Source organism: Sphaeramia orbicularis, chromosome 5 (genome assembly GCF_902148855.1).
Source record: "Sphaeramia orbicularis chromosome 5, fSphaOr1.1, whole genome shotgun sequence".
Lineage (NCBI taxonomy): Eukaryota > Metazoa > Chordata > Actinopteri > Kurtiformes > Apogonidae > Sphaeramia > Sphaeramia orbicularis.
Genome location: NC_043961.1, coordinates 50,642,446 through 50,667,791, shown reverse-complemented (window position 1 = coordinate 50,667,791; position 25,346 = coordinate 50,642,446). Strand labels below are relative to the sequence as shown.

The 25,346-nt window shown below is 38.8% G+C and overlaps 1 protein-coding gene across 2 annotated transcripts in view; it reads left to right on the top strand.

The window, feature by feature from the left end:
• LOC115419579 (proto-oncogene tyrosine-protein kinase Src-like) overlaps nucleotides 1–22,477 on the top strand; it is a 33,119-nt gene extending 10,642 nt beyond the window's left edge. Inside the window, exons 2-13 of one of the 2 annotated variants that reach the window (XM_030134458.1) lie at nucleotides 1,425–1,706; nucleotides 4,404–4,503; nucleotides 5,438–5,455; nucleotides 8,141–8,239; nucleotides 8,474–8,577; nucleotides 16,176–16,325; nucleotides 16,446–16,601; nucleotides 17,692–17,871; nucleotides 19,742–19,818; nucleotides 19,931–20,084; nucleotides 20,249–20,380; nucleotides 22,269–22,477. In XM_030134458.1, coding sequence (XP_029990318.1) covers nucleotides 1,433–1,706; nucleotides 4,404–4,503; nucleotides 5,438–5,455; nucleotides 8,141–8,239; nucleotides 8,474–8,577; nucleotides 16,176–16,325; nucleotides 16,446–16,601; nucleotides 17,692–17,871; nucleotides 19,742–19,818; nucleotides 19,931–20,084; nucleotides 20,249–20,380; nucleotides 22,269–22,477 — 1,653 coding nt within the window. In that variant the 5' untranslated portion in view covers nucleotides 1,425–1,432. Of the gene's footprint in view, nucleotides 1–1,424; nucleotides 1,707–4,403; nucleotides 4,504–5,437; nucleotides 5,456–8,140; nucleotides 8,240–8,473; nucleotides 8,578–16,175; nucleotides 16,326–16,445; nucleotides 16,602–17,691; nucleotides 17,872–19,741; nucleotides 19,819–19,930; nucleotides 20,085–20,248; nucleotides 20,381–22,268 lie in introns of those variants that run through there. The other variant, XM_030134459.1, reaches the window with a different exon arrangement.
• The last annotated feature ends 2,869 nt before the right edge of the window (nucleotides 22,478–25,346 follow it).

The following is a 25,346-nucleotide window of genomic DNA, read 5'->3' as shown; positions in this document are numbered from 1 at the left end:
AGCTTACACACCCACACATCCCCACAGTGGGATCCTTTAGAATTCCCATACCTGTGTAATTATGTTATGCATGCACATTACACTTAAAACACCCACTAAGCCTCAGCTGTCCATGCAGTATACAACAACCACCCACACATTCTTTTTACAGCTACTGCTAGTTCCTTCCTCCTTGTCTGTTAATAACCCTGTGTGTCCTGCCTATCAGACTCTGACAAGTGTGGTGGAAACACTCCCACAGATACATGCATGTGTTGGAAAAAGGATGTGAGACCCAACTGTGGCTGGGTGTTAGTGTGTGATAGAGCCTCATTTCCCAAGGAACAGCTGCTCACATACGTACACACACACACACACACACACACACACACACACACACACACACACACACACAACAATGCACATACACTCTGTCTGGAACTAAAAGTGCCTCTACTCACAAAGGAACAAGGCTGTTTCATGTGTGTATGACTGTCTCTGTTTCAGCTAGCCTGAAATAGCCAGTCTCACAGTGAGTCACTCTGAAATGCCCTGAAGTGAGGATTGGACTTTTTGTGTATGAACGCAGCACTTAACTTTCTGCAGGTGCTCTTCTCTGTCTGAGCATGTTTGTCTTTTTCTGTGCTCATCATGACGGTGCACTTGTTGCATTTATCCAGGCCCACTTTGCATCTTGTGTTATCAGTGTTTTACTTATTTTTTCCCTTGTTTTATGATTTGTGTACAGCACTTTGGCCAACTGTAAAGTTTTTAAAGTGCTTTATAAATAAAGTTTTTGTAGTATAGTAATATATGTTCAGTAATGATTAGAAAGGGGATGTAGTGGTACAATATCTTACAGAAGATAAAACTGCCTTTGTCCTCATCAAGTCACCAGTATTAAGTGTCTGTTTCATTACCCACTGCCTCATTGTATAAAGCTCTGTTTTCTTCTATTGATTCATAAGAGATTGAATCAACAGATAGGTATGACCTTGAATGCAAGTGTGTTGACTGCCTCAAGGTGTCCTTGAGGATTTGCATGGTAAACGGTTCTAACTGAACCTGGAACAGCTCCAAGGATACTCTGTGGTGGATTAGGAGAGTAAAATTGAACGCGAGTCTCACAGCACACTCTGCTTTCAGAAAGGTGAATGAATAGAAACTGAAACGGGGTCAGTTCCTGTCCTTGAATGGAAAGAGACTTTACATTTTATATTTAAAATAAATCTCATTTAATAGTCAGTGTTAAGGTTTTTGGGATGTTTTTTTTTTTTTTTAATTAAATATTAATTATATGTTTTGAATAGTATTCTACGTTCATGGTGAATTTGAGGTTTCTATTGTGTCTAGTAAAGCGGTGGTTTGTGTGGGTGTGAGGAACAGAACACTTTAAATCCTCTGGGACTTCCTGCATCCTTACTCATCACTGGCTCTCATCCCAGGTCTGCACATGGGGGCAGGCAAGAGCAAGCCCAAGGAGCCAGGCCAGCGCTCCATGAGCCTGGACGGTACCATCGGCACAGGCTCCGACAGCGGGCACTTCCACCACCTGGGCCCCGCCCAGCAGACCCAAACCCCCAACAGGAGCCCTGCAGTGGGGACGGGCAGGCGGGGGCATCAGGGGCAGCACCAGCACGCCCCAACAAACACTCCTGAACTCGCTCTGTTCGGAGGTGTGGATCACACTGGCACCATCACTTCGCCTCAGAGGGGACCCCTGTCAGGTGAGCAGAGTGGTGTGGATGTTTCACTCACTGTGTTTTATCCCTGAGTTTAATATTATTTAAAGCATAACTGATGTTACTAAATTTTGCGTCTAAGCATTCGTGCAAAATTGCCGAATGAGGAAATGAATACCACTCAGATGTACATTTAATATGAAGCCATTTGGTGCCATTTCCTGTTTTGGCACAGTGACTTCCCAAACTCTGCTTGCTCGAAGAAGACCAGAAGGTAAACTGCTTTTGGCCAATGAAAGTCTTCAGAAACCTTCCAAAACCAGAATTTTTTTGCATCCATCTTCAAGCAGATTGAAAAAACAAGATAAAACTGCAATATGAAGACATCACAACTTTATTGATCTGACCCTCCCACTTCCATTAGCACACTAAGTGCACTATGGTGTTACTCATATAATGTGTGCATTTAGGATGTAATATTTCAAGTCCAGCACAGGCTTTCTGTACTTCCTGGAAATGACGATCATATTCTTTGTAAATGCCAGTTGCAGCTGAATGAAACATTATTACCAACATTTGACCACTATTGTCACCCACGAAAATATCCACTGGCTTATTTGTTCACTTAGCATTAATCAATATAAATGAGCATGTTTTTACTTTTACTTGTATGTGAAATTATGTCATTATTTGCACTGAGGATGTGCTTTAGTAGAAACAACCTACACTGCATTTTTGTTGCTATCACTTACTTCCACGCATTTGTCAGTGTTTGTCCTTTCAACTACATAGCCAAGATGGCGACCACTGAGGATGAGAAGTGTCCAGTACATATTCACCTTTTTGACTATTATGAGTTCAGTGTCACTATATTTAAGCCCACGGTGCTTGATTGTTTTTCAGTTACCTTTCTATTGCTCTATGTGACTTATCATAGAACTGGGAGACAGTGTTGGGTCATCTATATTTATGTGTAAGCTTTTGATTTGGACAGACATGAGCAGAAAGGTGGTCAAGTTCCGGTGTTTCGGGGTGAATGTATTTTAACAACTTGCTTGTAAAATGACCTGAGAATGCATTTTCAGTTTGAGACCAGTTATGAGTCAGTCAACCACTACTTGGAGAAACTGGAAAAACTAGGCACCGATTGACACTGAGTCACATTTCTGTTTAAAAGTTTTGTCATTTGGAAACTGCGTCTTTGCACTTTCATCCGTCAAACAGACTGAAAACCTTCCCATTGACTCCAACGTCTGTTGTGACAAACACTGCAGATTTTCCTTGACATTAAGCTGTAATGTGTCTAGACAGTCCAGATGGTTAGGTTAATGTGGCCCCGTTCAGAGAGTGCAGGGCTGCTGGTGTATCAGGAACCGTTCTGCTGGCTGCCGGCTCCCATGCATGTAATGAGCCAATCGATGACTGCCGAGAGAGTTCCCAGGTTTACACCACAGTTCATTAAAAGGTAGGGCAAGAAAGCTGCAGACACAGACGCTGAGAAAATAGAAAGCTGCTGATATGATGGCATTGTCCTTCACAGGTGATCAGTCACCGGCGGTTTAAATGTCAATATTTCCCATTAGGTGTTGGCGCAAGAGCAAAAGGACTTTTAGATTCATAGTGTGTAGCTGGACACACCAAATTATCACCAATGCCTGGACCTACATTATGAAACTTTAGATTACTGAAGTGAATATTGTTGGCCTCGTAGTATAACCGCTTAAGTCATACACTACATGGACAAAAGTATTTGGACATGTTGAATTCAGGTGTTTCTTTCTAACAGGTCTGGGATACAAAACAATAATGACAAATAGAGCTGCAACCGATTAATCGATAAGGTGCTTGAAGCGAATGCAAAAATTCACGATTCAATTAATTGACTCGAATTGATTGAAGGGAAGTATTCTATTGCAGTTTTCCTGAATTGAAGCTTCTTTGTGCGTCACAATAAGCGTCCGTGTGAAACGCAACAGTGGAACCAATGTTTAACAGCAGAGAAATGAAGGAAACAAAGTTTTGATTCAGGAGAATTGTGGTTGAATGATTTTTTTGGATCACTTTGAATCAATTAATCAATTGCTGCTCTAATGACAAATGTCATACTATAATTTTATATTGTGGTAAATATCATTGCATTGGTTAGTTTTGTTTTAATTGTTATCTTTACTTCCAAAATGCCTCAGAGATGGTTTTTACTTAATTTCTGTCAACATTAATTATTTTTTTTTAAAATTTTAAATCTGAATGACTATGATTTTACATGTTCTACCTTTAAATTTCTAAGATATTTTTCATGCTCTGAATGTAAATAATAATTTTCTACCACAACTGACCATCTACTTTCTTCAACATCGCACTTAGGATGAAAAATCTCTTATTAAAGGAAATATTGATGTTTATAAACTATATGGACAAAAATATTGGAATGCATCATGGCTATAGCTGTAAGATGTCCTGTTCATGCTGCTTTGAGATAAAGACATCAATATTAATAATAATCAGCTATACTAAACTGTATTAATACATTTGTCATTATTGTTTTGTATCCCAGACCCCTGTTATAAAAGAAACACCTGAATTTGACGTGTCCCAATACTTTTGTTTATATACTGTATGACTTAGGCAACTATGCTATGAGACTAACGGTATGTAAAAGGAAGTACCATTTATTACACTGTTCATTACTTTATTACACTGTTCCCTAAATTCCTATTTCTGTGTGTGTGTTGTTTGTTGCAGGAGGCGTCACTACATTTGTGGCACTGTATGATTATGAGTCACGGACAGCGTCTGATCTGACCTTTAGGAAAGGCGATAGGCTGCAGATTGTCAACAACACGTAAGAAATGACAATGATCTCTTTCTCTCTCTCTTCCACCACACATTGACAAATATGTAAATGAACAGATTCAGAGGCGCACATGTGAGTGTGAGTGTGAGCAAATGTGCATCTGAATGAGACTTAAGTGTCAGAGCTAGTAACTGCAGAGTGATCCAGACATCACAGTCCGCCCCATCTGTTGACTAAAACTATGTTGTACTAATATAATCTGGTCCTCTTTGGCAACTATTATCATCATTTATGGGAGATTTACAGTCATGTTTCATTCCTCCACATAGATAATGTCTCAGAAATGTGTTCACTTGTTGGATATTTAGCTCAGTATAACTTAAACACAGCGAATATCACACAAATTTCAGTCCATTTTGTTTTTTAAAGCTACTGTCTCTAAGTTAAAGCATCTGGAACATTATTCTCACACAGGTGTTCGAAGTCAGAACAATGGGGTTTTCTTTTTTCTTTTCCTATGAGCTCCTTCCATAACTTCCTGCCATATGTCTGCTGCTGTTCTTTATCTATAGTCTACATGGCACTACATGGTAGGGCTGAGAAATGCAATTAATTCAGGCCTCATCTACACTATAGAGCAGTTTAACATGGGACACTTTGAACATATATTAATAATACATTTGATTTCTTGGATTGTCTGGAACTCTTCCAGGAATCTTTAAAGATATGGGGATTTCATCATATATGGAAAGTTAATGGGTGATAGATTCACAGCTCACTACTGTAGAATTTTTTTTCTCCAAATTTCTGTGACATTAAAGTGCCACCCTACTGCGTAGTCCCACAGCGTACGCAGCTCCTCCGCTCCTGTCTGTGCTGTGCTGCTTGCCTTGCTGTGCCTCCTTGCTGTGTTTTGATGTGTCTGCTGTGTCTGTTATCTCTCCCCCTCTCTTTCTTTCTCATGCTCCATGGTTTCTCCTAGGAAAAAGTACAGCTTCAGGTCAGTAATACTTAATGCAGTTAAAAAAAAAAAATCTAACATAGTCTTTTGTTCACAGTCCCTTTTTTGCTGCATGAATTTGTCTCTTAGTGTAACTGCAGTTGTTTTGATGTAGACTACTTTGCTTAGAAGATAACACATGTGCCTTATATTAAAAGCCATTTCAGCACAGGGACTGCAAGTGGAACAAAAGGTCGCATACGTCTGTCCATTTCCTCTCTTAATGTTCTTCTTCACATCACTTTGTGCACTTCTAGGTGTGGGATGAGATGCATACTTTTTGAAAGCATGTCTATTTTTTTTCCCATGGCCTAGAAAAGAACATTGTGTGAATATTTCAGCCTCTAATAGAGAGATTTTTTTCACAAAGATATGCCTAGTGACGTCTTGATATGAGGACCTTATCTGAGACACCCTGTGCTGCAGATAGCATGGTATTTAAAGGATGAGACTGGTGGTATTCTGTGTTTTTTTCCTGCCAACAAATGGTGTGAAAAAGACTCATAATCAAAATAGCTTATTATATGATTATGCCAAATTTGAGCATATTTCAGTATCCATTTCCAGTCAGATATTCCGCATTATTTTGTGATTAAGACATAACGGATGTGCAGATATTATTCAAGTTTTGCCAATGTTCTTTGGACATGTATACTGAACTCTCAGAATATGTGTCTCAGTTGGGGTTTTTACCATAGTTTACAACATGCGCCTTCTTACCTGATTTCAGTAAGTTCAATGTGTCGTAATCGAACTAACCAGCTTACAGTTTACAAGGCTGTTGTAAGAGGACACAAAGAAAAAGACTCTTAGGAGACACGCCTACTTTTAAAGATTGTCACCCTTGTCTTTTCAAGAAGAGGGTTATAGGAACGAAAGTAGGAAGCCGTGTTCACATGGTTGAACCAATTTTCCACAGGTGGAAAATCCTACTTTGAAGTAGAAGTAAAATTCCACAAGTGGTTCCAACTACTTTTCCATATTAAGTAAGGGCATCGCTTATTGACCTATGCATAGATGCATGTGAACATAAATATTAGAGGAATATTAACCCTTTAGGTGCTGGAGTTTGTTTTGTTTTGTTTTTTGTTTTGATTACCTCCGCCAAGGAGGTTATGTTTTTGCCAGGGTTTGTTTGTCTGTTTGTTTGTCTGTCCGTTAGTGTGCAACATAACTCAAAAAGTTATGGACAGATTTGGATGAAATTTTCAGGGTTTGTTGGAAATGGGATAAGGAAGAAATGATTAAATTTTGGTGGTGATTGGGGGTGGGGGGGCCCACGGGGGGGGGGGGGGGGGTCACTGATTGTTAGTGTGCAACATAACTCAAAAAGTTATGAACAGATTTGGATGAAATTTTCAGGGTTTGTTGGAAATGGGATAAGGAAAAAATGATTAAATTTTGGTGGTGATTGGGGGTGGGGGGGCCCACGGGGGGTGGGTGGTGGGGGGTGGGGGGCACTGATCGTTAGTGTGCAACATAACTCAAAAAGTTATGAACAGATTTGGATGAAATTTTGAGGGTTTGTTGGAAATGGGATAAGGAAGAAATTATTAAATTTTGGTGGTGATTGGGGGTGGGGGGGCCCACGGGGGGGGCCACTGATCAGCCTTGGCAGAGGTCTGCGCTCTCCGAGTGCTTCTAGTGTTTTTTAATATTCAATTTTGATATCAAGATTTCAAAAAGCTGTAGATTGGAAGTGGATAAAGGCATACTGTAAATGACATGATGGGGGTAAATTTACTCATCTAATTTGCATATTGTGTCATCACAGGGCAGTAGCCGTATTAGATTGGTTAACTTTCAGTAAAACTGAACATATTTACATAGAAGTTTTCTTTGTGTTTTTGCTGTTTTGTCATCTTTTCCTTAAAATAAATGAACTTGAACATGAGTTGAAAGTAAAATGCTGTATGTTTTAATAGCTTTTAAGCCAAGCAGCAGAATAGCCAAATCTGTCCTTATCCATCAAAAAAAAAAAACTCAATAAACTTTACTTGCTTAAATAGATTATCTTTACTTACTTACTAAACCAGCTCAAGACCACACCTTTCAAACTTAATTTTCTTCTTCACTTTGGATAGAAACATGACCTTAAATGTTGTTAGGATTGAAGGGGAACAAGAGATGGTAACAAGATTTGGCAACTCTATCTGGAGCTATGGTCTGTTTCATTCAGTTATGTTGCTTGTCACAATATTGCGACTGTGGCACTTAAAGGGTTAAATTTCATAAGGTGCAGGAATAATGTTTAAACATAAGGCCAAAACATAATATTTTTTGCATGAACATGTAGTTTGTTTTGACCAAAAACTATTAAAAACACATCTGTAAGATGCATCGCTGCTTTGGGTGATGTTACTTTCATCATTCTCTTACTCACTTCTATATAAAATGTAAATGTCAAATGCTGATAAATATTTCCACCCACTGAATAGGCTTTTTATGTTCTGTAGCAGTAAATGGCGTAAAGCGAGATGCATCATTTTTGTGTTTTAATGGGCTTTGATATCAAATCAAAAGACTATGGATTAACACCAGTCTTTTCCTCTGTGTGTTGTTTCTCTAGTAAATACAATATAAAGGAGTAAACTGAAGGATGGTTCATTTTTGTGGATGTCTGGTTGGCTGTCTGTTGGTGGCTGACTCTTGTTGTCTATCTGTTTGTCTTTGTCTTTGTCACAGAGAAGGGGACTGGTGGCTTGCTCGCTCCCTGACGACAGGAGAAAGTGGATATATCCCCAGCAACTATGTCGCTCCATCCGACTCCATCCAGGCAGAAGAGTACATTATCCTCTCCTTGTTTCACTCTGTTTAGCAGTTTCCCCTGCAAAAATTTAAGGCAGACAGTTTTTTTTTTCTGGTCTGTTTCCACAAGCTAAAGACTATCCCTATTTTGAGATATACCATCCTACGCTGTCTTCTATATTTCCAGTCTAAATGTAGCCCTGCCTGCCTACTCCTGTCGCTCCACCGTAGCTCCTCACTGATCTTATTCTCTCTGGCCCACTTTGGCAGGTGGTATTTTGGGAAGATCACTCGCCGTGACTCTGAAAGGCTCCTTTTGAACTTACAGAACAGGCGGGGAACCTTTTTGGTGAGAGAGAGCGAGACGACTAAAGGTGAGCGAGCAGATGTTTGTATCACTCCAGAGGCTGCTGTCATTATTTAGATGGTCTACTGAACTCATCTGTTTCTTTCATTGTTGTTAATATGTGACTCTGTGTAACATTAACCCATAAAGACCCAAATATCCACTGGCGACCAAAAGCATCTACTGTTTAGCCACTAATCCACAGGTGTCAAACATGCAGCCCGGGGGCCAAATCTGGCCCGCCAAAGGGTCCAGTCCGGCCCTTGGGATGAATTTCTGAAATGCAAAAATTACACTAAGATATTAACAATCCTCTTAGTTCAGGTTCCACATTCAGACAAAGTGGGCAGGATTCAGTCAAATACTATCATAAGATCCACATTTTTGTCTTTGTAAATGTAAATGTTTTCATGTATTTACACTCAAAAATATAATTTTGCAAGAATGTGAATAACCTGAACAAGTATGAACAACCTGGAATGTTTTAAGAGAAGTAAGTACAATTTTAACAAGATTCTGTCTGTTACTAAATGTTTTGTGTGTTTATAGATCCACTGTGATCTGTACGCTATAATGTACATGTGCAAATGACAAACTGAGGCAGAATATTGTTAAAATTACACTTATTTTTCCAGTTTGTTCATGTTATTCACATCTTTTGAAAGGATAGTTTGCAGATGTAAACCTTTTCATAATGTAAATTTACTTTTTTTGCTCTAAAACATAGAGGAAAGTTTGGAGTTGACGTTATTTCTATATTATTATGTTATTATTTTACTGGTTCGGCCCACTTCAGATCAAATTTAGCTGAATGTGGCCCCTGAACTAAAATGAGTTTGACACCCCTGCACTAATCTTATTAATACTTGTAAATAATTGGTGTAAAATGTAGTTTGTCATCATTTCATGGTCATCAGATATGACCCATTTGGACGTTCAGAGGCTCCGTAGTGAATGTGGAAACACTGTCATCTTCTACAACATTGATTCACCAGTAAAACCCAATGAGTTTGATAAATGACAGTGGATGGAGACACTTGTATTTGCATTAAGTTATTGATATAATTGCTGAAAAAGTTACTTTTTCTTCAGTTTTCTCTGTTTTGATGTAATAACCTTTGAATTTACTTGTAAGTTTCCATAAGCATCTAATTTAAGTATATGAAATTAAATATAGGAAAATGCATGATTTACAGTGAAAATTGCAAAATACAGAGAATAATGTAATAATCGTAAAAAATGATAAATAAAATAATAATAAATAATATTTGGGAACTGCCACAAACTGGGTCTTTACAGGTAAAACCACACTGACAAGAAGGTTGAAGTGCTTTTAGCTTTTGTGCTGTGACCTGTATTTAGGTGAAAATGCAGTCGGGTTGAGTGACAGAAAAAAAAAAGCTAGTTTGTACGCTGTTCTGCTCACAATGTAGATAAATCATCAGACATATAGCACAAATATGAACCTAAACCAACCAGAGTATTTCCAGTAGGTAAGAATGCGTCCTCTGTTGTGTGTTATATGCGTGAAAGTGTAACTCATTTTCACACAAGTAGCACTTCACACTGTTGTTTCAGAACAGGTTTGGGTATTGTCCAGACTTCGCATGTGAAAATGCCAGAAAGGAACCGAAAAAACAAAAAGATATCTGAAACATGAATACAGGATATTCTATTTCACTGCGTCCTAAACTTAAATATGTGTTGTTTCATGTAACAATACTTCATGACCTCCTACTCGTGATATGCATAAGTGTACATCCGCAAAAATAGGAAGTGGTGTGTTTGTGGTGGTGTAACCGCCTCCAGAGTCCACCATCTTTCTACAGTGTCACAGAATTGACTTCCTGTTCTTCTTTTGTGGTCATTATATAGGGTTTGGTAGCAGGTGAGATCGAGCATCGAGCAGAGATCGGTGCATTACTGTCACTATGACTATATGGAGTAAAGCTGAAATCCCCTTTACTAAAAAAAGAAACAAAAACCCCTGGATGGACAGAACAAAAGGGGGCGTTTTGCCTTTTTGCAGGTGATATTCCGTTAGTCGACGACGTCACGGAATATTACACAGTGAAACTAATTTGTTTAATTTTCCAATGTAGAAAGGGACTGTAACGTACTTCAGCAGTCTGTACAGTGACTTCTATGAGGAGGACCCCTTCAGCAGTAACACATTTACTATTTACCTAGAAACGGGGTCCACATGGGTGCCCCAGTTGTTCACCTGGTACCACATAGACCACAGGGGGTCAAACATGTGGTCCGGGGGCCAAAACCGGCCCGCCAAAGGCTCCAATTTGGCCTGTGGGATAAATTTGTGAAATGCAAAAATTACACTGAAGATATTAACAATCAAGGATGTTAAAATCATTTTAGGTCAGTTCAGTCTGAAGTGGGTCAGACCAGTAAAATACTATCATAATAATCTATAAATAATGAAAAAAGCAATTTTTTTCTCTTTATTTCAGTGTAAACAAAGTAAAATTACACAAAAATGTTTACATTTACAGACTAGCCTTTTACAAAAAATGTGAATAACCTGAACAAATAAGAACAGCCTGAAATGTCTTAAGAGAAGTATGTAGAATTGTACCAATATTCTGCCTGTTCCTAAATATTGTGTGTGTTTGTAGATCCACAACTGTGGACTGTATTTATTGTCTTTTATGCCTTTTAAATTCTTATATGTTTACACTTCATTTTTGCACTGTGGGTGGGAAGTACCACACCAATTTCATTGTTTGCTTTTTGCACAATGACAATAAAGGCTATTCTGTTCTATTCACTGTGATCTGTAAGTTGTAATGCACTTGTATAATTGATAAACTATGGTGGAATATTGTTAAAATTGGACTTATGTTTCTTAAGAATTTTCAGGTTGTTCATATATATATATATATTTTATGTTATGTTCAAGTACAGTTCGTAGATGTAAACACTTTTTTCACTCAAAAACATAGAGAAAACTTTGGAGTTATTATTTATAAATTTTTATCCTGTTATTTTACTGGTCTGGCCCACTTCAGATCATATTAGGCTGTAATGTGGCCCCTGAACTAAAATGAGTTTGACACCCCTGACATAGACTGAAGCCACAGTATGATTACAGTTTGATTCTGGCTCAGGTCATTTGCTGCATGTTATGGCCTCTCTCTTCCCTAATCTACACTGTACCAAATAAAGCATAAAAAAGCAAAAGAAAAAAAAAATTAATGGTGTCCACTGACAGCAATGAACAACTGCCTCCCACCACAATACAAACCCCATTTAAGCACGTGAATCTAATCTAACACAAATATAACATATTAAACCAGCAAAATATGAATTAGAGTTTGAAAAAAGCTTAGAATTATAGCAACACATTACAAATACCACACTAGATTTCCAAAGATCAAAGGATGGAATGAGAGGACAGAGCTCCGAGTGGAATTTGATGCAAAAAACCCCAAAACCAAAAAAAAAAAAAAAACTGGACAAAAGGGTTGTTGTTTTGCACTCATTGGGCATTTACAGTGTATGAGTCAAGGAAGTGATGACATTTCCCAAAATCCCTGGAGTGTACCCCGCTCAGTAGAAGTGATCTCACTTTGAATTAAGTAGCTCTTCAGGGACTCAATGTGAAATAGGCAGACCTTATAATTAAGTCATTTGTTAACTTTCACTCCGGCCTGTAGCACTCTGTCTTTGTTCTCTGGGCTTGTGGCGGAGTTTGGCATGTTTCTGTGAAAGCCTCCTGTCAGTTGTAGTCCCTGTGACGTAGGTGGGCTCTTTGGGGGATTGCTTTGTAGGAAGTGGGAAAAGGAAAAAGCCGAATGGAGTGGATTGGGGCTTGTGAATGGTTAGGGGTGAATCATTCTGCCAGAACTAGGTCAACCTAGGAGGGTGCTGGATTTCCCTTTGGCTATTAGTCTCTGTTCTCCCAACACACACACACACACGCACACACACACCCACCCAGTCAGAGGAAGGGGAGGAGACGCATGAAGAGCAGTAAAGTGGGAGATGTGATCGGGGAAAGTGGGAGGAGCTCTGGCAGGAGGTGAGTTGGCCTTGGGGTGCGTTCTGTATTAGATGTCAGATATGAGGTTCACAGTGTGACACAGATGAGCAAAAGTCTGCCGCTCGTACATGGATTTGATCGTTTGAGCTCAAGCTACAAACACCAAAGATGTGACCCACTTCAAAGCTTATACAGGGTCTGCAGGTCCTTAAACTTCAAAAGATTAAAATCCAATAGACTTAATTTTAAGCCTTAAAATGTCTTAAATACTCATTTACAGTACTTAAAAAGGAATTGGCTTTAGTGTTTAGTTGTTCAAACCTGTTGAAAATAATGAATATGAAACGTTCATGAAAACACAGCAGTTAGGAAGTATAAAAGCATTGGTGTCGTATTAGAAGACAGAAAAACATAAAGCCACAGAGAAAGCCCGTAATTGTCAACCATACCTCAATATTATTCTGGATTAGCACCAGGAGCATCACTAAAGTCTGACCCCAGTGCAGTTACTCCAGTCATGACGGTATTAAAAAAGCTGTAAATTGTTTAAAGCGCTGTTTTAGTATGAGATGTGGAAATGAATCTCCTTTAGCTTTTGGTGGATCTTGGGCAGACGTGGCTCAGGAGGTAGAGAGGGTCATCCAATAATTGAAGGGTTGGCAGTTCGAATCCCACTAGTCATGTGCCATTGTGTCCTTGGGCAAGACACTTCACCCACCTTGACTCCAGTGTGAATGTTTGATGGTGGTCAGAGCAGCCATTGGCACAGTTTGGCAGCCATGCCTCCATAACCCTGCAGTAGTAGTAGTAGTAGTAGTAGTAGTAGTAGTAGTAGTAGTAGTAGTAGTAGTAGTAGTAGTAGTAGTAGAAGAAGAAGAAATGGTAATAATAGTAGTAGTAGAAGAAATGGTAGTAGTAGTAGTAGTAATAGTAGTAGTAGAAGAAATGGTAATAATAGTAGTAGTAATAGTAGTAGCAGAAGAAATGGTAGTAGTAGTAGTGGTAGTAGTAGTAGTAGTAGTAGTAGAAGAAACGGTAATAGTAGTGGTAGTAGTAGTAGAAGAAATGGTAATAATAGTAGTAGTAATAGTAGTAGTAGTAGTAGAAGAAACGGTAATAGTAGTGGTAGTAGTAGTAGAAGAAATGGTAATAATAGTAGTAGTAGTAGTAGTAGTAGTAGTAGTAGTACAAGAAATGGTAATAATAATAATAGTAGTAGTAGTAGTAGTAGTAGAAACGGTAATAATGCTAGTAGTAGTAGCAGTAGTAGTAGTAGAAGAAGAAACTGTAGTAGTAGTAGTAGTAGTAGTAGTAGTAGAAGAAGAAACTGTAGTAGTAGTAGTACTAGTAGTAGAAGAAATGGTAATAATAGTAGTAGTAGCAGCAGTAGTAGTAGTTGTAGAAATGGTAATAATAGTAGTAGTAGTAGTAGCAGTAGTAGTAGTTGTAGAAATGGTAATAATAGTAGTAGTAGTACTAGCAGTAGTAGTAGTAGAAACGGTAATAATGATAGTAGTAGTAGTAGTAGTAGAAACGGTAATAATGATACTAGTAGTAGTGGTAGTAGAAACGGCAGTAGAGGTAGTAGTAGTAGGAATAGTAGTAGTAGAAACGGCAGTAGTAGTAGTAGTAGAAATGGCAGTAGTAGTAGTAGTAGGAGTTGTAGAAACGGTAATAGTAGTAGTAGAAACGGCAGTAGTAGTAGTAGGAGTAGTAGTAGTAGAAAAGGTAGTAGTAGTAGTAGTAGAAACAGTAATAATGATAGTAGTAGTAGTGGTAGTAGTAGTAGTAGTAGAAACGGTAATAATGATAGTAGTAGTAGTAGTGGTAGTAGTAGTAGAAACGGCAGTAGTAGTAGTAGGAGTAGTAGAAATGGTAATAGTAGTAGTGGTAGTAGTAGTAGAAACGGCAGTAGAAGTAGTAGTAGTAGGAGTGGTAGTAGTAGAAATGGCAGTAGCAGTAGTAGTAGTAGTAGAAACGGTAATAATGATAGTAGTAGTAGTAGTAGTAGTAGTAGTAGAAACGGTAATAATGATAGTAGTAGTAGTGTTTAGTAGTAGTAGAACCGGCAGTAGTAGTAGTAGGAGTAATAGAAACGGTAATAGTAGGAGTAGGAGTAGGAGTAGTAGAAACGGTAATAGTAGTAGTAGTAGTAGTAGTGGTAGTAGAAACGGCAGTAGAAGTAGTAGTAGTAGTAGGAGTAGTAGTAGTAGAAACAGCAGTAGTAGTTGTAGTAGTAGTAGTAGTAGTAGTAGAAACGGCAGTAGTAGAAGTAGTAGTCGTAGGAGTAGTAGAAACGGTAGTAGTAGTTGTAGTAGTAGTAGTAGTAGTAGTAGTAGTAGAAACGGTAATAGTAGTAGGAGTAGGAGTAGTAGAAACGGCAGAAGTAGTAGTAGTAGTAGTAGGAGTAGTAGAAACGGTAGTAGTAGTAGTAGTAGTTATAGTTTACCACCATCAGAGTGTGAATGTGAGCGCAAATGAATAATGGATCCTTTGTACGCGCTTTGAGTATGCGTTAATTGAAAAGTGTTAAATAAATTGAATCCATTATTGTCTTTGTAAAAGAAATTGCGTTTATGTGGTGGTTGTGTCGGTGCATGTTCTAGTTGTCTTTATTTTAACTAACCTAGTGATTACATGTTGTATCTGTTAAATTCAGTGCCAGTGTTCTGCTGTGGTGTGACTCATCGGTGGTAGTCTGTTGGAACCTGTCATTAACTCTTGACACTCACCTCCACTTGTTAACAACAACCCCAGAGCCAGCTGCGTACACACCACACGCTACGCATCCTACTCATCACATTGTCCACATATTCTACATCTTTTATTGTTTTATGTGCCAGTTTCCTTTGTGGGGGAACAGCTATTTACTGCCAGGGCTCTCTCCCGATGTGGACCAGTCGACCTTTATCATATTTTGCAAAGGCAGTCTGGGCTTAGTAATGCCTAAGATGGTGCGATTATTTTAAAGGAATACACACAAGACACAGTTTTTACCCTGTTTCAGAATGATAAGGGCTTCATCCAGACCTATCTTCAGTGCTGGTATAGTTCTAAAACAGAAGTGTGGAAATAGATCTGATCTATCTGCTGTATTGTACTTGACATTTGATGCATTCGTCTATATGCTGTCAGTTCAGAGGAGCTTTTCTTGCACTAGATTTGCTTTCTGGTGAGGACAGAACAGTCAGTTAAGTCAGATCAAGAGGGATTGATTTTCTTCTTTTTTTCTGTCTTTGTTGAAACAACCTCTTAGTGGGTCTAGATGTGCTAAATCTCTTCAGTCATTAGAATCACTTCCTAAAAGACCATTTTTATTGTTAATTCAATCCCAAAATGACCTCATCACTGCGTGTTTTAGCACTCATTAAACACTGTTACCAGGAAGCTTTTCGCAAACAGATAACACATAAAAAGTAAATTATTATTCATGTTCGCCTTGTACAATCAGCCTTCACTTTGAAACGGACAAGGACAGAAGGGCTTAGCTCAGTGTCCAGGGGTCAGCAGGGGCTTTCCCACCACAGCTGTTAGGAAACCCCACAGAGCAGCTGTCGCACAGGCTGGGATCTGCCTGCTTTTATTGGTTTAACCTGTTTCTGTCTGTTGTTTCGTCTTGTTCACAGGGGCATATTGCCTGTCAGTGCTGGATTATGACAACACAAAAGGCTTGAATGTTAAACATTACAAGATCAGGAAGCTGGACAGCGGAGGTTTTTACATCACCTCTCGCACCCAGTTCACCAGCCTACAGCAGCTAGTCTTCCACTACCGCAGTGAGTACCACCACATCTGATTCAGGACACAACAGAAACTCTCACACTTACTCCAGTCAGTTTTGTCGTGCTGTTGCCCTTCACCTGAACCTCGTCTCCTTCTTTCTTTCTTTCTATCAGAGCATTCTGATGGGCTGTGCCACGCTCTAACAGATGTATGTCCAGTGGCCAAACCTCAGACCCAGGGACTCGCCAGAGATGCCTGGGAGATTCCCAGAGAGTCCCTCCGCCTAGACCTTAAACTGGGACAGGGCTGTTTTGGAGAGGTCTGGATGGGTAAGAACTGAACACCACAGATTCCTCATGTCACGTCCGTCTCACCCAATGTCACATAGATCAGAAATTAAACATACAGAGAATAAACATACATTGCAAAAGGCTTAGATGAGGTAAATACTGACAAAAAACTATCGCCCCATTTCCTTGGAACCAGCATAGATCCTGTACAAATCTCCCTTGTATGTAATTGTAAAGTAAAATTCCACCATAATGTACCTGTCATTCAAACAGGATTCTGTTGAATTTCTGTGAATTGGCTTATTAAGAGTTGTTTATTTATTTTGAATATGACATTAAAACCAAACCACAAAAAGATTTGTATAAAAAGAAAGGAAAACATTTGAAAAGGAGCGGGGTGAAGTTTAATTTATAATCTCCTGCCCCATTACCCCATCCTTCTACCTATCCTAAATTCTTATGTCAGATCCCATATGTAACTCAAAAATCCTACACATATCAGACTAAATTCTGACTAAGCACAGAACACAAAAATGTTATACATACCAAGAATAGACTCTGTCCATTTTGCAACAGCATGTCACATCAAAATAAACTCTGTCCCTTTCATAGCCGTAACAATACCCATATCAAAAACAAAAATGAACTCTGTCCATTTCATAACAAGAGTCTGGTCTAGGCCAGCTCTAAATGTAAAGTGTCGTGATTTGGCGCTATATAAATAAAATTTCATTGATTGTATTTCACCAGACACAGAGATCAGGTGATATTAATATTAGTCCACTACAAATCTGCTTGAAGTTGAAATCACTAAAAATATATACGTAGATATACAGGTATACGGGTACAGTGAGGAAGGTTTATGTCACTCTGGGTTTTATTACACAGAGCCTCGACATCATGTCCAGGGGATCTCATTAAACTTGAGTAAAACACAAACTTTGCTCATCCCATGTGAATGCACCACATGAGTCACATCAGGGGGTACCTTCTAAATCACAATGAGGTCTCCTGGTAATACTAGTTCCATATGAATAGGACATAAGAACATGTGACTGATTCTGTAGTAAAACTAAACTAAAACTAGTCTTATCAGTAAGGAATCCTTTTTTATTGTGTTTTCTTACAGGGACATGGAACGGTACAACACGGGTAGCCATAAAGACACTGAAGCCTGGTACCATGTCTCCAGAGGCCTTCCTCCAAGAAGCACAGGTCATGAAGAAACTTAGGCATGAAAAACTAGTCCAGCTCTACGCCGTGGTGTCGGAGGAACCCATCTATATTGTGACAGAGTATATGAGTCAAGGTAACACTGGATAAAGACAATAACTTGGGCTGGGAACAAAGTGGAACAGTTTTATGTAACACAGGTCAAAACTGATAGATGTGAAAAGTGAGTCACATACTTTAGATTTTACACTGATTCCTGATCAAAAATCCTGCATTTTGCTTTAACTCTTTCAGTGCCATGGGCCGATTAAATCAGCTTTACGAATACAACCTTTAAAGTGCCACGGGCCGATCAGATCGGCTTTGGAGAACACGCCACATTTGTGTACAAACAAACCATCCACCCCCATTTCTTTCTCACATTTCGATGACGTTCTTTCTGTGTCCCCCTTTTGAGACCAATCAGACGGGAATTTGAGGTCACGCGACCGAATAATATTTTTATATCTTTTTAATGTTTCTTATTCTCCGGTGTTTCATCAGAGGGAGCCCTCCATGCCGGGGGGTGGCTGTGGACTCCGGGGGCTGTGGCACCTTCTCTCACTGGGGTCCGCTCCTTTCTGGTGGGTGGGGGTCCCAGTTGGCCCTCTCCCACTAGTTGGGATGCGGGGCTGTGTTGCTGGTGCCTGGTCGCCGGGGTCGGCGGCTGCATCCTGGTGCGGATGGCTCCCTGAGACAGCGCCTCCTAAATTGATGTTTTACTTTTACTTGTACATTTTTGTTCTGGTCTACCCGTGCTCAGTCAGTCTTCTTAAGTATGTGTGAGCTTGTGGGTTTGCATGTATGTGTGTGTGTGTGTGTGTGTGTGCGGGTGGGTGTGGGTGGGGGGCGGTACTGATTTTTAAACTGATATGTAAAGCACTTTGTGCTACAGTTTTTAATGTATGAAAAGTGCTATATAAATAAAGATTATTATTATTATTATTATTATTATTATTATGAATTATGCAAATTACGATCAATAATGAATCGGCTGCGTCTGGTGCGTTTTGAATCTAATCAGCAATCGGTCGGATGTTACCGAGCGGTTTCCTGCAGGATTCTTCAAATATTATAAAAACGACGCGAAATACTGAAAAACGGCCAAATTCTGTGGCACTTTTAAGGCTTATTAGCCCCTTAACTGTCTGGCACCGAAAGAGTTAAAGTTGTTGCTTGTTTGGGTGAAAAATCAGTTTGATGGAAAAGGTAATGATACCAAAATATAAGCATCATATCCGGAGTACTATCAGAAGTTTCACTCATACCCAACATTTAAAGGGGTCAAATTTAGCTAAACCCACTTTTATTAGTCTTTGGTTCATTTATTTCTGTATTTGGACCCTAATAGTTCAAAAAGTTTGAATTTGAACCCTCCAGGTGCTGCACAACTATCTTTATATTCATTTTGGCAAAAATTGAGTGGATTTCTGTAACCTGTTTTAATTCCTGCTTAATTTGTTATGTCTGTAACTAGTTATGTCACAGCATTTGCACATAGAAGGTCAAGACTTCTGACAAACATTTCTCCGAGTATGACATAATTATTTGTCAGCAGTTGTAGTCCATACTGAAAATATGTACAAACATAGAGCTGATTACCTAAAATGTTCAGTTGTTTGTTGAATGGGACAGAGCAGCACAGCCAACAACCTAGAGGGGGTGGGTTGTGAAGTAGCTCATTTGCATTTAAAGGGACAGCGTTCAAAAGGACCTTTCTGGTGTCATTAGTCAGAAATAAGGTTGAAGATGGACCTGTGGAGTTGAATTAACAAAGAATTCAGACCTAAGCATAGCATTTACAGTTTATGTAGACCACAGGGAAATGTTTTAAATGCATAATTTCATTTAAAAAAGAAAAATATCTCTCATTTAAGTGAAATAAGTGATAATAATAATAATAACTGAAATGATAAACTTATTGGGATTATAGATTTTAGATTTAATGTTAAATCTTGCGTTCACAGGTAGCCTTCTGGACTTCCTGAAAGGAGATGCAGGAAAGATGCTCCGTCTGCCTCAGTTAGTAGACATGGCCGCTCAGGTAAAGTTCAGCCTGTGGTTTCTTGAGCTGTCGAAGTTCAACTTACGCATAAAACAACCAAAAGAAAAGTGTGACATAGTATGAAAGCAGTTCGTCATTCCTTTACTTCCAGATTGCCGCCGGTATGGCCTACGTAGAGAGGATGAACTATGTCCACAGAGACCTGCGAGCGGCCAACATCCTGGTGGGAGACAACTTGGTGTGTAAGGTGGCTGACTTCGGTCTGGCAAGACTCATTGAAGACAATGAGTACACAGCAAGACAGGGTAAGTCCACACTTCCCCTTTCCACCACACACTATTCTGTCTTCTATATAGGTAAAGATAGTCAGACGGGATGTTTTGTTGTTTTTTGTTATGTTTTTTTATTCCATGGCCTCATGTGTTCAAATTATACTGACATGTTCTTAAAATTCTCATTATTTTTTTAGGAGCCAAGTTCCCAATTAAATGGACAGCACCGGAGGCAGCTCTGTACGGACGTTTCACCATCAAGTCTGACGTCTGGTCCTTTGGTGTGCTGCTCACAGAACTGGCAACTAAAGGCAGAGTCCCATATCCAGGTGAAGGATCACAAAATGACTTTTTTTTTTTTTTTTTTTTTTTTTTACTAGAAATAGAAATAAACACAATACAATACAATGGAATAGAGTAGGCTTTATTGTCATTGCAAAATACCATTGTACAGTGCAACGAAATTTGGTTTTATCTTCTGTAAGGGTAAGGTAAGACAGTCAAGAATAAAAGATATGAGTATAAAACAGTCCCGTAAAAAAAGACAATATAGGTACAAAAACAGTCAAGTAAAAATATAACACACACACACACACACAAAGTGCGTCTAGTGTCAAATGTGTAGACTATACAGGTGACAGTAATGATTATAATAAGTCTTTTTACATTAAGTGGGTATGGTAATAATATGGTATGGTAATTTAATTAAAGATGGAGTAAGCAATTTTAATCAAATATACTTTCTATTAGGTGTTTGATTTGTTGTGTCTATACTTGAGTTAAAAAAAATCTTGAATTAAGCAAAAAAAAATAATCTGCCAATGGAACAAGTGAAAATTATCTTGGTAAAATTTCTTGAAATAAGATTTTCAAGATCTATTGTCTAAAAATAAGTTCTTATATCTCACTGAAAAGTTACTCTTTAGGTGATTATGTCTTATTTTAAGTGTGATGAGATATTTTGAGTAGAAATGATAAAAATACGCATGGTAAGATTTTGATTTTTGCAGTGCCCCATCTTTAAACAATAAATATCCAGTAGATGGAAAAGAAATGTGCATAGAATTAGTTAGATTAAAATTTACTCAGTTACTGTTGTTTTACTTTGAGGAATAAACCATAGACCTATATATGGAGGGGGGGGCTTCAAAAAGTTTGTGGAAAAAGGACAATTGGAAAAAACAGTTTAAGTTATGATTATTTGTCAACATATGCTCCATCTAGGTCAGGGGTGTCAAGTTCATTTTAGTTCAGGGGCCACATTAAGCCCAAACTGACCTTAAGTGGGCCGGACCAGTAAAACAGTAGCATAATAACCTGCAAATAATGTCAACTCCAAATTTTTCTTTTTGTTTTACTGCAATCAAAATTAAATTATGAAAATATGTACATTTCCAAACTATCCAAACAAAAATGATATGAATAACCTGAAAAAACTGAAATTTCTTGAGGAAAAATAAGTGCAATTTTAACAATATTACACCTCAACTTACCATTTATACATGTATATTACAGATTGGATCTACAAAGGCACAAAATATTTATTAACAGGAAGAATAATGTTAGAATTTCACTTTCAACAGCTAAGGTTTTTCACATTTTATTGTTGAAGGATAGTTTGTAAATGTTAGTATTTTCATAATTTAATGTAAGTTTTTACACTAAAACTAAGAGAAAAATTTGGAGTTCATTATTTATAGGTGTAATGAAATATTATGTTTTTCACATTAAACTAAGAACATTTAGAGTCATTATTTATAGGTTATTATGCTATTATTTTAGTTGAGATCACATTGTTCTGTATGTGGAACCTCACTAAAACGAGGTGTCGACATCCTTGATTGTTAATATCTTAAGTGTAATTTTTGCACTTTGCAAATTTATCCCGCGGGCCGGACTGGAACCTTTGGCGGGCCGGGTTTGGCCCCCGGGCCGCATGATTGACATCCCTGATCTAGGTCAATACACTTCTGCAAGCATTGGTACCAGCCTTTAAGTCCATCTGTGTAAAACTGAGGGTCATGTGATTTTAAACCATGTCAAAGCTGTGTTCTTTTTCCACTAAGTGTTTGGAGCCCCTTCGTATAGATAGGTCTGCAGATTTACATTTACATTTCTCAGCAGATTTCAACAAGTGTGCTTCAGGTTATGGCCTTGGCTGGTCCAGACTGGAATTAGCTCCGTTTCCCTTAATCTGTCTTGTCGTTCTCTGGGCAGGTATGGTGAACCGCGAGGTGCTCGATCAGGTGGAGCGTGGATACCGGATGCCCTGTCCGTCAGAGTGTCCAAGCTCCTTACACGAGCTCATGCTTTCCTGCTGGAGGAAGGATCCTGAAGAGAGGCCCACGTTCGAGTACCTGCAGGGCTTCCTTGAGGACTACTTCACCTCCACAGAACCCCAGTATCAGCCTGGGGAGAACCTATAGAACCACACACTGAACCAACCTTAGGGGGGGAACCTCAACACAGAGCGATCTGCACTAACCGACCTCAGAGGAGCGCCTTTGGGAGGATCAGAGCCTGTGAAACTCATCTGGTAAGGATTCCTCTGTGGAAGTAAAAAGAAGAGCTGCAGAAGTCCCTTGTGTGCCATAAAGGAAGGAACTGCAACAGAAGAACCAGGAGAACCTCCTTTCTGCAGGAACTTACTGTTCTCTCCATGTTGTCAGTACAGTTTGGTGCAGAACTGAGGTTCATGGCTTTAAAAGGGGAACTCCTGTTGGGCTGATTCTGGCTTTGATCGAGGGACTACAATTGCGGGTACATTTTTTGAGAGGTGTGACGGGTGTGGGAGAAACCAAATCAGGATCTAGAGACGGATCGAGAGGGGAAAAGATGAAACCTCCTGACAAAGAGAGAACCAGAGGGGGGGTGTTTGTTCTGGTCCCTCTTTCCCCTTTCTCTCATGTCTCTTCACCCTCATCTGGTACCTTTCCACCTCGTCCACAGAAGAGCACTGCCACAGTGGCACAGGTGCCAAAGGAAAGTCTCTTAATGTCATTTATTTCCCTTCACCCTCTCTTCTTTCTCAGTTTCTGTCTGATTTTCAGTATGTCTCTCTCTCTCTCTCCAGTCTCTCAAATGCTGCTTCTTCAAAGTATCTCCAAATTGCTCAGCTCCAGAACTTGCATCTTTATTTATGTTTACTCGGACAGTATGTTTCCTGTAGTTCAAGGTTTTGTTCAGTGGCAGACAATATATTTTTCCCCTCTTTTTTTTCAGTGATTCTCAATCAGCATGGCTGTTAGAACCACTATCATGGTAGTGCCAGGGTAAATGTACTCCACACACGGGTTCTGTAAGGCTGTAAAGTAGGTAATCTGAATTAAAATGAGGCCTTTATCTCTCCTCCTGTTTCCAGCCTGTATTTCCTGACATATGCTGGATAATTAAAATGATTTTGAACAGGTATTGTTTGAATGCTTGTCATTTTGATTAACCTTGATTTAACTGGAAATTGCATTGAAATAATCAGCACTGCTGTGGCGGCACTAAAGAGCAGTTTGACGTGTTATCAGCTCAGCTCCTCTGAGCCATAAATGGAGTAGCTTTTAAGCATTTATTAGACTATATAAGAGGCTGATATGGCTACCAATATCCAAATCAGCTCCGGATGGGAAATCCCTGAACCTAAGACAAGCCTGTTGTGCTCTGTGCCAAACACATCACCTGAATTCACTGCTGTCCATGTATATACTGTTTTAATATCAAGAATCATACTCAGGTTTTTAGTTCCTGACCAGATAACTTCCTAATGAAACACAATTTCCCCATGAAACATCAGTTTATTTCGTAGACAGGACAGATAATAAACCCATTACTGTTAGCTGAGGTATGTATGATACCTATGGTTTAGCTGTTGCGTTCATATGAAATATGCAACCAGGCTGCCCTAGTGAAACTGTAAAACTTCAATCAGGTAACCCTAATAAAACTGTGTTTATTGCTTATTATGAGAGTTGATTTTAAAATCAGTTAGCATGCTTTTGTGCTGTTCTTCTCTTGACCATTGGCAAGGTTTGTATTTATGCCGTACTGTACATCAACAAGTGTATGTTTACTCAAGGTTAAGGCGAGGAGAGGGGATCATTAACAGACTTCAATCTGTGGCATCAACCTTATATAAACTTATTTTTAAAAAATATGTCTTACCCACTGATTCCAGTTATCACTGTCATACTGTACATACTGTAGCTGTTTAGAGTTGGGTTTTTGTATCATGTAAGCCACTTTCAAATGGCAGATATTTATGTTGGGTGTCACTCATTTCACAGTGGTTTGGTTAATAATGTAGTCAGCACAGGAACAATACGTATGATTATAGATTTTTGCCAACAAACAGGATGAAACCACAAAATACAAGCCATGCAGCAATACGAAATGTTGTTATCATTACCCGCCAATGCTAAAATGAATATTCACTGAAGAAATAATGATGGCTAAATTAATTAATAATGTGGATGAAGCCACAATGAAAAGGGGCTTACAGTTTTTGCGGTTGTGATGTGAGATGAAAAATAAGGTCAAAGATGTAAATAGTATCTTACACAAATGACTGTGACTATCATGTATTTTGTTTTTGTATAGTTTTTCTTCTCTCAGATGAATTGCACCTCCATGCTGAGGTTTTTACAGTGATGCACGCCTACTCCCATAAGGTTTGAAGATGCTCCTGTAAATGGGGCTAAAGGAATGTTTTTGTTCTTTGTTTCTTTTTAATATTGGACTTTAAGACTTAATATTGGACTCTGTATCTGCAAAAGACAATTTTAAAATTGGGCTTGACATATATAAAATGTATTATCCAGTGCTTTCCTTATTTTTTTAGAGCGGGGAATTACCCTGTTTGTTCTGACACTCTGAATCGCGTTTTAGTCATCAGGACAATGTGGAAGTTAATGTGCTCATGACAAGTATGAGTAAAGCTAAGGTATGATTGGATTTTCTGTGCCATATAAAGAAGCCTTTTTATTTATTCTCTTTTTTTTTGTTTGGTTTTGTTTGGTTTTATAAATCTATGCAGTTTCAGTCTGGCATTCCTGCAACTTTATGGCCATTTTGTTCTAAAGTCAAAAACAATTGTTATAAAGAGAAGGTGTGAGCATTTTGTAAGGACTTCTTTTGTCTTTTGTTTTGGTGTAACAGGATTGAAATGGGTATTGTGCCACTTTATGTTGATCTTTAAATGTGCAATAAATTATATTTCAAATGTGTTTTGATAAGAGTGTGTGCTGGTGTGTGTGCTGTCCTTGACCTTAAAGATTCTTGCTCAATATGGGTGAGGTGATGCCCTTG